Source organism: Ctenocephalides felis, unplaced genomic scaffold (genome assembly GCF_003426905.1).
Source record: "Ctenocephalides felis isolate EL2017-DRISC unplaced genomic scaffold, ASM342690v1 CF-g0.4_SCAFFOLD_01604, whole genome shotgun sequence".
Lineage (NCBI taxonomy): Eukaryota > Metazoa > Arthropoda > Insecta > Siphonaptera > Pulicidae > Ctenocephalides > Ctenocephalides felis.
In genome coordinates this window covers 40,301,546-40,315,059 of record NW_020537758.1, presented here as the reverse complement: position 1 = coordinate 40,315,059, position 13,514 = coordinate 40,301,546, and the positions used below count along the sequence as shown (strand labels likewise).

At 27.0% G+C, this 13,514-nt stretch overlaps 3 protein-coding genes across 3 annotated transcripts; 1 reads left to right on the top strand and 2 right to left on the bottom strand.

Annotated features, from left to right (window-relative positions):
- Window positions 1–6,000: 6,000 nt before the first annotated feature.
- On the top strand, window positions 6,001–7,197 carry LOC113373757 (homeobox protein SMOX-3-like). The gene is made up of 6 exons (XM_026614032.1): window positions 6,001–6,009; window positions 6,085–6,186; window positions 6,327–6,407; window positions 6,721–6,790; window positions 6,892–7,036; window positions 7,104–7,197. Exons 1-6 carry the CDS (start codon window positions 6,001–6,003, stop codon window positions 7,195–7,197), a joined length of 501 nt encoding a protein of 166 aa, XP_026469817.1.
- Window positions 7,198–9,056: 1,859 nt separating this feature from the next.
- On the bottom strand, window positions 9,057–11,637 carry LOC113372979 (E3 UFM1-protein ligase 1 homolog). Its single transcript, XM_026613318.1, is given in 2 exon segments — window positions 9,057–10,911; window positions 10,914–11,637. Coding segments are annotated over 2 exon segments (2,310 nt in total). The 5' UTR covers window positions 11,542–11,637; the 3' UTR covers window positions 9,057–9,229.
- Window positions 11,638–12,509: 872 nt separating this feature from the next.
- LOC113373136 (U6 snRNA-associated Sm-like protein LSm2) lies at window positions 12,510–13,434 on the bottom strand. Its single transcript, XM_026613452.1, has 3 exons — window positions 13,299–13,434; window positions 13,159–13,226; window positions 12,510–12,833 (listed from the first exon to the last, which is right to left on the bottom strand). The coding sequence occupies exons 1-3, from the start codon at window positions 13,299–13,301 to the stop codon at window positions 12,617–12,619; spliced, it is 288 nt and encodes a 95-aa protein (XP_026469237.1). The 5' UTR covers window positions 13,302–13,434; the 3' UTR covers window positions 12,510–12,616.
- Window positions 13,435–13,514: the final 80 nt, after the last annotated feature.

Sequence of the window (13,514 nt, the reverse complement as noted above, 5' to 3'; positions counted from 1 at the left end):
ATATTTTACACCTTTTAGTTCTCGAATTCACTAATACTTCTGTAAATATACTATTTTTTCTTTGAGATGCTCTCATAAGTAATCCCTGGTTGTCTAACCCACGAGTCACTGATTGGAATAAATGTATTTTATATAGTCGAGTAAACGAGTTCAGATTTCTTTCGGCCGAGAAAATTGAAAATATCGCCCTAATCTAAAAATGTATTATCTGCATCATCGTATATCTATTTATCAAACCATAAGGTAAGGATAAAGGACTTTCAGAACAAGATTACGGGATTTGCCTTCCAGATAAATAAGTGAAACCGCAACAACTAAGAATGAAAAGCGCCCATAAGGTAATTAGTATGTTTGGATGGCAATATGAATAATATTATAGATAAGATTTATGATAAATAATTTATTTATCTTACTAATTATTTCTTATATCAAAGCTATCTCTAAAAAAAATAAGATGTTAATAAATAATTTTATCGCTGCTAATAAATTCTCTCTAGTGAAACCGCAACAACTAAGAATGAAAAACGTCTATAAGGTAATTAGTATTTTTGGATGACAATATGAATAACTAGCTGTAAGTGGAATTCTATCTTGAGGCAATTATGGCATCGTGCCTTAAGGCAAATTGCTGGAACTTCCCGCACCGTAACGAAATGTTCGAGGAATACTGAATGTTTTCAAATAGATTATTATAAATATTGTAACATTGTGTAATATTTATAAGAATTATATAAACTAAACTATAAACTAAACTATAAACTAAATTATATAAATATATAAGAACTATAGTCAGAATTAAAAATAAAATCTGAAATATTTTCGATATACAAAATACTAAAAAAAAAAAAAAAAAAAAAAAATGGAACAAATTTTTTCAAAATCAATTATTTTGTTAAGACAAGCAGAAAGTTCTTTGAATCATTTAAATCGGACGCTTAGTTCTCTCAAAAACTGCCATTTTTTACATATTTAGCTCCGTATCTTCGTTACGGCTGGGCCTGCCTTTGCCAAAAACTAATAAACACTTCTCCCAATCATTACTAATTGAATGTTTTTTAGATAATTCAAATCGGATACTCCGTTCGCTCAAAAATTCGATTTCTATTTTCTGCACTCTTTGCTCCGTATCTCCGAAACGGCTGGACCTGCCTTTGCCTAAAACTAATCAGCTCTTTTCCCAATCAATAGGAATCGAATGTTTTTTGAACCATTCAAATCGGTTGATCCGTGCGCCCTAAAACGTGACCGGAAATTTGTATCCACACATACATACACACACCACACACACACACACACACACATCCATTTTTTCTGAGGTATGCCAAAACGTTCAGAAACCTTCAAAACGTCGAGAAATGTAAAAATTTTTAATTCCGATTTTCGGCCCATTACAATAACTTACCCTACGGGAAGTTAATAATATAGATAAAATTTATGATAGATAATTTATTTACTTACTAATTAATTCTTATATCAAAACTACCTTTTTAAAAAAAATAAAATGTTAATAAATAATTTTATTGCTGCTAATAAATTCTCTCTAAAATCTAATTTCTCTTGTTAATATAAATTCTCAAACGCAAAAAAAACAATCCATTTTAAAAAGAATTGTAAAATTTATTTAGGTTCCAAATATTTGTTTATGGTTTAAGTTTAATTTCATTGGTATTGAATTATATTTATTATTTAATTTTCCTTATCAAAGTGAAAAATAAAACCGTGTTTTCGCGATGTTACTGCATTGTTCATCAAAGAAATGCGATCAGTCTGCAGAAAAATTATACAGAAGAAATATTTTTTGTGAAATGTTTTGTCTATATATTTTCGTTTTTAAGCTGTTGAATACCTTTATTATTTTATGGTTCAATAATATTTAAAAATATATTAAGATAATGTGACAAAATGACCCACGAAGAGTCAATTCCTTGTTGTTGTAACAAATGTGCATAAATGTATAATAATGCGTTTAGGAGAGTTAAATTTTATTGGAATTTTATAATACATATATAAATTATATATGTTATTTAACTTTTCTTATCAACGAAAAATGAAACCGCGTTTTAATGATCTTACTGCATTATTTATCAATTCTTCAGAAAAATTATACAGAAGAAATATTTTTTGTAAAATGTTTTGTCTATATTAAAAGTTTAGGGTGTTCAATAACCTTTAATATTTTAGGGTTTAAATAATTTAAAAATATATCAAGATATCAATTTATCACAATTGACCCAGGTGGAGTAATTTCGTTCTTGCATATAACAAATTTGATACTTCTGTTCTGGTCTTTAATTATATATATATATATATATATATATATATATATATATAGCTCTTAAATTATCTAGTAACTCATCCAAAAATCCAAAAATTTAGAAAAAAAACCCAAAAATTTTGATTTTTTTAGGTACTAAAATACACGTGGTCTTAAAAAATCTTTAAAAAGCGATCATAGTGACCAAAAACTCAAATTGCAAAGTTCAAAAATTTATGTATTATTATAAACTTAAATCGATAACAAATATTAAATTAAATCTTCTGGACCATTTGTGAATAAAATTCCTAAAAATGACTAATTATACAAAATCATATTTTAAATTTTATTAAAAATGTTATACCAAGTTACACGATATTAAGATGACCAATTATGACAATAAATTTAAAAGAAAAATAAAGAAATATTGAAGAAAATTGAAGACAAAGAAGACTGAAGAGTCTTCGAAGAGATAACGAGTTAAAGATATTTTAATTATAATAGATATTATATTAATAAAATAGTCAAATGAAATAAATATATAAATAAAATAAATATATAAATAAATAAATAAATAATATATATATAAAATATGAAAACTGTTTTCATAATCTCTCATACCAGGCACTTCTGTCTGACTGAGATATGAAAATAATGTATATATAAATAATAAATAAGTAAATAATAAAAAAGTTGTAAAACTACATAAGTAATCTTTATATGACTCTTTCTTCACCCTAAACAAAGACCACCACTACCAGTAGTAGATACCAAGGTGTAAACCAATTTTCTTCCAGGCCATTTATTTTCATAAATTCTGTATATCTGCTTTATATTTGTGATTATTTTCGGTAATACGGAGAATATTCAAAATAATGCGCAGATACGGCCCGAAAATGAGTTTAAACCGAAAGTTATATCGAATGAGAGAAATCATAGCACTACCATTTGTTTTCTCCTAAATCCAGGGCTTAAGAATCTCTAGCACATGTGATAGGGGTAAGGCGTATTAGGGTCATATATATATATATATATATATATATATATATATATATATATATTAGGGCGGGTCGATTTAAAGGTCACCTAGACACATATGATTTTCGGATTCTAGGTATCAAAATAAGATACTTTGCTGAAGAAACCATACCTCTAAAATGAATTTTAATGTCTTGTGCATTGACCCCAAAATTAGGATTAAAATTTGAAAATTTTCATTTTGACCCATTTAGAGTGCCCCAAAAGCGTCCAAATGTATAACCGACCCCTAATAACAGTGGAAGGCCAATCCACCCATGCCCATGGTTTACACCCTGGAGCCCCCAATGAAAGGTTTTTTTAAAATTTAACCCTTACCTTTGAATCAATGCACGGGACATCAAAATTCATTTTAAAGGTATGGTTTCTTCAGCAAAGTATATTATTTTGATCCCTAGAATCCAAAATCATATGTGCCTAAGTGACCTTCAACTCGACCCGCCCTAATTTATATATATATATATATATATATTATATATATATATATATATATATATATATATATATACGTATATGTGTGTGTGTATGTATATATGTACAATAATAAAAATAATACCATACTACAATATATTACTACTTTTTTGCTTTAACTCCATTAACATCTCTACTGTTGCGCGTTCGCCTTTCTTGCAATTTAGAGTAGTGTTTTCAGTAAAATAAAATGTTTAATTTTAAATTTTATATTGTGATTAATTCAAACAGAAATAATCTTATTTATCCCATTTTTTCAAATTTCTAGCTAACATGTCTAGAAATAATTTCACCAAAAATCCTGAACTCATAGATAAAAGAAGAGTATATGCCTGAACTGATCAGTAATGGTATGTAATCTAATGATCATTTTTGACCGCCAAATATTTTTTTTCACTTTTTTCTTTACAACTCCAAAACTGCTAGGCCTGCTTTCCCAAAAATTTTATCAGTTCTTAATTTTGTCAACATAAATCAGATGTTTTTTAAATAATTCAAATCGGACGTTTTATTATTACTAAATAAGAATTACTAGGAATAGTATGTATAACACGTAGAATATATATATATATATATATATATATATATATATATATACTTTGTATAGATATTTTGTACGATCTTTCATACCAGGCACTTATCTCAGTGATGTATAAAATTTATAAAAAAAATTAAAAAAAATAGTAAAGATCGGTTCCGATTCTTGGTAATTGATTGTTGAAAGCATTTTTAAATGATCTTTCATAAAACCTTTTATGATGATAGAGTACATGAATTTAGCATTCTAAAATATTATACAAGTGGTTTAATTATGAAAAAATCTTTATAGTATTCGATTATTTCGATTAATTACACATATCAGAAAGTTCTTTCAACTTGCCATTGGGCAGAATGCCACCTAGTTTAGTAATTAATTCTACAGTTCCATCTAAATACATTTTTCCAAAGTGTTTTCCTATTTCCACAACTTGTGATTGGCTACGAATTTAGAAAATTCGAAGGGGCGGAGTTACGCAAGATTTTTCCTCGTGATAAGTGCAGGTAGGAGTTCAGTTTCCGTTTGAAAACCGAGAGGAAAGAATAATCTTTCTCGAAAAAATAAAGATACAAAGTGTATTTGTAAATATTTTTAATTTTGATACATACAGCACTATAATGTCAAGTTTTGATATGCAAAATATTTTGAAAAATTCAGTTCCGGCAGTGTTATATTATAATTGTCCTTTGCAAGAGCAATCCATTAGGAATAATTTCATACGGAATATTAGTTATGCATTTCCTTACACTGGTGAGTAAAAAAAGACAGAAAAATAATGAAAACTTTTGTCCCAATGTAAAATGAATTTTACATTGTTTTGTCTAATTATAAGTAATGATCAATAATTACTTATATGTATTATGATTTATTACTATTAATATATACATAACTTAAGAAGATTCTATAAGAACTTTTAAAATTATTAATGTTTTATAATATATTTACAACATTTACTACTTTAATGTAGTAGTTTAATCAAAATGTTGATTACTAGAATCATTAGGATTAAAAAGTTGATCATTATAGCAAAATTTTCAAGAAAAAGAATTCCATAGTTTATTATGTATATAATTATTATGATATAAATTAAAATTTTAATATATTTTAAATAACGTTTCAAAAATTTGTAAATATTTTTTATAATTCAACAAATATTAATTTAAGTTTAAGATTGAGGAACAACCAATAAACTTGCATTTGAAGCTAAACAACTTTGTCTTGAACATAAAAAATATTTCCATTTACATTATCAAGATGTATTTTTACATATTATATTAACCCTTTCCACTCGGATGCCGCCGCTTCGGCGACAAAATACATATTAATCTCGCAATTCGCGAGTGGAAAGTGTCAAAATAACGGATAAAGAGATAATTTGACATGATAGATATACAATTACTTAAAAAACTTTCATCAAAACAATGATAATAGTAAATAATAATCAATGATTATTAGAATTAAAAAGTTGGGAAAGCAAAGCATCTCGCCCAAGACAAAAAGAGGAACTCAATCATTTATTACCAATACCTTCTGATATAAATTAAAATTTTGTGCTTTTATAATGTAATTAACATTTCGAAAATTAATAAATATTAATTATAATTAACAATTATTAAGGTGCTAGTTATGGATACATCAACCTATCCTACATAATTCCCACATTAGAAGAAAACAACGCAGAAATCGAACAACATTCACTATGCAACAAGTATGTATAGTTTTAAATTACCTAATACCTAAAAATTTTAAAAATAATTATAAGATAATCAATTTTTTTGTCTAGCTGGCGAAATTAGAAAATACTTTTTCACAAACACATTATCCAAGTATATTTACAAGAGAAGATTTGGCAATGAAAATTAACTTGACCGAAGCGCGGGTTCAGGTATATACTGATAAATTAAATACACTTGTAAAATTATATAAATTGATGTATTTGTTACTTATTTATTTTATGTATTAAATTTAATAAATTGATGTATATATTTACTTATTTATTTTCTTCATTTTAATATTTTATTCTAGGTATGGTTCCAAAATCGTCGTGCCAAGTGGCGTAAAGCAGCACGACTTAGAAGTGACTTTAATTTAAAGAAAAATGAAGAGGTAAAATTTCTTTATTAACCCATTGATTGTCGCGACAAATTTAAAAAAAATCGCCAAAAATAGCAATTTCATTTAATAACATTATATTAATAATAACTCTATTTCTACTGCATAGATTTCATTAAAATTTAAAAAATATGTTTACAAATTGTACATATTATTGTATTGTAAATTACAATCAATAAATCATTATTTTATTTGTACGAGGTAACTCATAGTACGAGTTATCTACTAGGCAGTCAACGTGTTAAATAAATAGTTATCTATATAAACTATCAAATTTTTAAAAAAAAGATTTTTTTTACTATCACAGATAGAAATATGCGAAGTTCAGTCTAACGATGGAGAACAAGACAATATAAATGAGGCAACAAAAATTAGTAGTACGTATTTGTATCTATATATTTTTTTCTTAATTGCCAAATTAAAGAGAAATAATAACAATTAAAAATAAGGCACATATTAGATTTTGAACATGTTTTAGAAATCGGTACTGATACTACTTCTGATGAAATGAAAGTGGATAAACTTGAAAGAAAATCAGAAAGTTTTCAAGAAGCAAAGCAAAATAGTGACGATATTAAAATGAAAGAACACCAACAAATTATTTCTGAATTAAAAGCAGATTGGTAAGGACGCAAATTATTAAAAACTATGTTGCTAATAATAATTTAATCATTAACACATGTATTTCAGTGACGTTAAAGCTTTGTCCAGCAATCTCAATACCAGATGTTCAATAACTAATGAAATTCTTCAGAACACCATGACCAATAATATCAGTAAGTAATATATATATATATATATATATATATATATATATATATATATATATATATATATATACAAAAACCTAGTAAGAATCTAGTTGGAATCAGGTTTGAACCTGGTTCAAGAATCCGGTTGGAAGTTAGAATTTTGTAAGAATAATACATGTATATTCAAATTAGAGAACCTAGTTAGACTTCACATAAATTTGCAACATTTTGGTAATAATCAATTAGTAATATAGAAAGATTTTAGTTATAATCAAGTCAGATCAAGTTGCAATCCCATTACAATCTAGTTAGAACATACTTAGGAATAAGTAGTCTAGTTAGAATCTACTTATTACAAGATTTCAGTAATATTATAATGATAAACAAGTAATATTATTAATAATAAACAAGTCAGAATTAAGTTAGAATCAAGTTTTCAAAATCGGTTTAACATTTCCCGAAAACGGTAACAACAAAAATTGCACATCTTTGCTAATTCCCAAGCAAAGGCTCCTCCTAATTTAATCTAATGGTTTTTTATTTTGAAAAATCGGTTCAGCCGTTTTTTGAATAAACGTCGACGAAAATAATGATCCAAATATTGTAATAACCGTTTGCTAATCTTTCTAGGAGAATCATTCAACACACCATTAATTATGGACAACCATCGCAAAACTTCTGCACATTCATCTCTAATCTCAAAGGTATCAATAGTAAACGTAAATTAAAAGAAAATTTAGTTCAAATCAAATTATAAATTATTATTTACCTTTTTCATGTAATGCAGTCAATTGCAGCTGCTGGACTAAACATTCCTGGTGGATTTTATGTGCACAGACCTTGGGATTATGAATCAAACTGAAAGTGGTTTATGCAGGTTTTTTTAAAAAATGGAGTTAATTTTTAGTAAAAAATACGCTTAAATTTTTAAGAACTCATCGATTAAATACTAATTTTAAAGTTTACAACAAACAAGTTACATATAATATCATCTAGAATAAGTAATACATAAATATAACCGTAGTAAATTAGTAATTATTTCAACATTCGTTTTAAACCATTACATACATTATTTATTTGAAAATGTTGAAATATTTGAAAAATTAAAAAAGCGCGCTTGTTCATCCTATTCAGATAAAAAATGTTTAAGTTCCAAAATGTTTGGGCAAAATATAAATTTTCTAAATATTCATTTGTTCACATTTTTTTTATTAACAGATATTGTGTAAAAAAAATCATTAAGTAGTGTTGTTAATGTAAGTAAGTAAAATAATTCGCACAGTTTTTATAGTTTTAAAAGCATGTTGAAATAGAATTAAGAAATAAGAACATGGAATTTTAAAAAACATTGAGCATTTTCTGCATCACCCAAATGATCGAGGATTTAAAAAGTTTAGCAATGATTATTTTGTCATTGAATATTGTGAAGATTGGCATTCGATAAATCCTTAGGCTATCAAAACAATAAGCTGTTCAACACATAACTAAAAGTATAGAAAAAATTTATGCGAAAATTGTAATTACATCGACAAAGAATGTTCTAATATAACATTTAATTGGTAATTTTGTGTCTACCAGTAAGTCGCTGATTAATTATTGTTTATATGTATACATTTTTTACATTATATTCTCCATAATTTAAATATGATGTTTTTAAGTCAGTACTTCAATTTACTTATACTTACTACTTACACTTATACTTTAATTATACTTATAAAAATAAAAAGTTTAAAGAATGTTTGCTTACCTTGGATTTATATTCCTCAGCTTCCAATTGTTTTTAAAATGGCTTTAAAATATCTCCTAAATAATTTTTAAGAATAAGTGTAAACTTGTTGTAATTAAAAAATATAAGTTTCAATAATTTTTATATAAAGATACTTATTGCTTGATTAAAATATATTTCTTTAAGAAATTGTTTTGATATAAATATATATAAATCAGTATTATTAAATATATATAAATATTTTCATATTCATTTTATAAAAGTACTCTGATATTCAATGCCTAATAACAAAATTAACACTTCATAAACCAAATTTAAATTATTAACCAATAAATAACTTATTCATCTTGACTCTGTGATTGCTTCTTAAAATTAGCTGCAACACCTTTAATGTCTTCGATACCACTCATTAACTCTTCAAGAATATCTTTGCGTTCTTCACTTTCTGCCTCAGTATTTAAATACTTCATTACTAAAAGTTGATAATCTGTTATCTTTTTATAAATCTCAACAGGTAAATGAGATTGTAATAACTTGACTATATCATTTATAAATTTTCCTGAAGCATGCAACATTGTTTGTGTAATAATTGTATATAATGCCAGGCAAGTTAAATGCAGAACAACTGCTGGATCAGAGGAATTCGACAACTGATCTAATAAACCATGTTTGTGACATAAGATAATAGTTCTATCTTTTTTCTTATCAATCTTTTTTAATGTTACGCCAGCAACTGATAAACAAGCCTCTGCAGTTTCTAAGAATTCTTCAATACTAGCTCCTGATAAAGTCGTAATATTTTTTGATAGTACTGATTTAAAATCATTTGATAATTCATTAACAATTTTAGCACGTTGTTCAGTTGTAATATTTGTATCAAAATCCTGTAATCCACTTTCTTGAGCAAAATAGTTTGTTAATAAATTCGTTATATCGTTACAAAGCGATTTTAACAAGTATTTCTTTAATTGGGCTTGAGTGTCAGGACTAAAGTTCTTTATTCCTTTTTCATACAACCTTATATCATTCAACATGTTATTTAATTTGTCTTGCAGAGCAATATGATTTTGACGTCTATTTGATGTATTTGATTGCATTTTTGACTCATAGAATGTTTGTGCATACTCTAAAGCATATTTGTTAATGATTGGATATAAATGCTCAGCAATTGATGCACTTAAATCATCCAAGCCTTCCTCTTTCAATATTTTATTTAAAATTTCCTCAATGTCATTTAAAGAAACCAATTCCAGTACATCAGCATTTGTTGATACGGTATCAGCCACTTCATCATCCGAATCGTTTTGCCCTTTCTTGTTTCGCACATGTTTTTTAGTAGACTTAGTTTTTGTTTCCCGGCCTTGTGTGCCACCACCAGTTTTGCCACCAGCAGCTTTTCGGCGACGTTCTTCTCTCTTTTCACTTTTAGCATCAATGAAATCAAAGTTTGAGTCCGTTTTCTTCAAAGCAAGTTGTTTTTCTGCAATATATTTTTGGTAATGGCCATTTTCAACAAAAGATTTTGCCTTGGCCTCAGCTTCTACTTTACAATTAGTAGACAGATTTTCTATGTATGATGAACTGAATACTGTAGTCTCAAATAAAGATAGATTTTTATCTTTGTTTTTCATAAGCTGTACTAAACATTCTTCTATTTCAGAAGAAGAAACAATAGTTGGAAGAATAGTTGCTATGTCAATGTAACTCTTGCTAGAAATACATTCATCAATAGATGCTTCCAACATGCTTATATAGACAGAGCCTAATGCACATGATTTTAGGAACATAAATGACTGTTGGCTAAATGTGCGTTCTATATATGATTTAGGATCCATTATACCCCATCTGATTAAGCTGTCATATTCCAAATAATTATTTTGTTTCAAGAAATTATTAATCCATTCCGCTTGTGACTTGGAATAAACATTTGGAATAAATAGAGCACCAGGCTGTTTGCTAGTTAAAGTACCACAAAACCAAGGTTGATTAATAGAAGAATGCAAAATATGCTCAGAAACATTACATATAGACAAATTGTTGCTACTGGAGTAGGTATGCTCAAAGCTGTAATAGCTCCCCTTATTTTTGCTTTGCATCTATAAATATAGGCAGGTGTTTGCAAAATCCTAGGATCTTTATCATCTTGTTCAGCTTGGATTGTTTTCCCTATTTCTTTTTCGACAATATTATGTAATATATAATCCGATGGTAAATCATATTGCAACGATAAATCAGCTATGGTAACTTGCCCAAAATTTCGCAATTTCACATTGATTTCATAAGCAACTCTACTGCGATAAGTAGAATCTATAAGTTGGCCGAGTACGAAATGTAGCTCCTTGGACGACCGTACCAAGTCGTTGACTTTATGTGTAACTTGATTTAAATCTACATTTAATGCCTTAGCTAAATCGACTACGTTAGCGCGTCCACCTCTAATATATAACTCATCCTTAATTTCACTAGAGAGCTGTTGTGGGGTAAGATATTCCTTTCCGTCATCAGTAAAAAGTAATTCAATGGACTTATTTTGAAGTAGCAAATTAACTATTTCTACACAATTTTGTTCAGACAGCTTCTGAGCGCTTGTCGTCAATTGTACCCTTTGCAAATCTTCTGCTAGACGCTTAATTTCATCCCAATCAGACATTTTTATTATTTACACTAAACAAACATATAACTCTAAACTCTTTACACTCTTATAACTACACTACAGGTGCATATGGATGCAAATCAAAATTTGACATGTGCCGTGGCCGTGTGGATCCAGTCAGTTATATCAAATGATATTATGTTGGTATTCATAACCAAAAATCATTTTTTATCAGTTGCGCCAACCTGGCCAATTTGGTACTAGTAATAATAATTTGATTTTACTATCTTATGCTCTTATTATTAGTCTTGTTATTATTATATTTTCTAGGCCCTCTTTTATCTATAATAATAATGGGGCCCAATGATTAAGACAAACATATTAAAGCAATCCTGATCAGTATCTCCCTGTACCAATTATTGTTGACATTCTTAACAAAAATAAAAATTGTTCCATAAAAGAAATAATGATATATAAAAGAAATAATTATCAACAAAGCATTTTTTCCAAGCTTGTACAAATCATATTTATTGCTTCTATTTCTCAAAAAAGCAACTCTAAATTTCCACAAGTTACGCATTCTATTACCCGAGTCTGTATTATTATTTCTATAGAGACATTTTGAAGCAATGACTCTGTTCCATATTATATAGTTTACCACAACTAACTCTCAAAGTGTTGTAGCAAAAATGTTGATCAGTAAATAACATTTATCAAACCTTCAAAATTATTTATTATTCAAAAATAAATATGAAAAGAGCAAAAAATATATAGTTCACAAAAAGAAACATCTCAGTTATATATTTTAATTCAAACTTTGAAATAAAATATATTGTATTTGTTAAACGTAATTAAAAATTCAATTATTTATTACATCACATCCTCCAAACTGAAATTTGTGGAAATCACCAAGTCCTTTCGTGACACCCATGGTTTTTGGTAGCACTTTTTAAATGTTGTGCAATATACAAATCCATACAACACTATATAAATATTGGATAATAATATGATTATACTTGTCATTCGTTTATCCTTTTAATTAATAGTACATATTTAATAAAATAAAAAATAATTTACATGTTAAGATTAAGTACTAAACTCAAAAAAAAAATACAAGAACTTAAAAATAATCTTAACGTATTGGTACAGTTGCTTCTTTTCTTGCTGCATCTTGTAATAATTGTGTATCTACTTCGTCACTAGGTAATTGAACATATCTTACAACAGATCCTCTGATGAAACAATTTTTTACAGATAACATATGGGGGTATTTTTCTGTATCTGTTACACTAATTTCGCTCAATTTAATATTCAGATATTGGTCAACCGAATGCAAAGTTCCGCATATGCTGAAAATTAATAAAAATAGACTGTTTCAGAATATTTACATCTAGTTAAATAATTATATCGTATGCTTTGATAACTAAACACAATGTCTTTAATAATAAGAAAACTCAGGATAAAACTAAGAAAACTTGCTTAAATTGAATTATTACATAGTTATTGTGAATGATTGGTCTTAAATATGATATATTTAGAAAAAGCATTATATTATTTTATGCTAATGTACACAAAATTACTTAATTATAATCGATGTCGAAACATTCAATAAAAAAATGTATACTGCAAAGATTTTTATTCATAAATTATTCATTATTTTAAATAATAACTTACCTCAAATCATTCTTAAGTTCCACCACAACGTCTTTGCCGACAAGTGATTTAAAGAACGAATAAAATAGCTAAAACAAATTGAATAGAATTTAGCATATAGATATTTGATAATAATAATATAAAACTGAAACCATACACACCATTTTGATTAACTAAATTTGAAACAAACTAACTAAATAGTTATTTTAAATAAAATGTGTTTGAAATATTCTTATTTTGTTTGACATCTGTCATAGTGCAACCAAAGCAGAACATAGACGTTTAAAATAAAGATAGGTACATTTTGCTTACAATGTTGTAAACGTTATAAATAAAAAGTAGGAACTGATTTGAGTAGACTGATTGGTTTTATGATT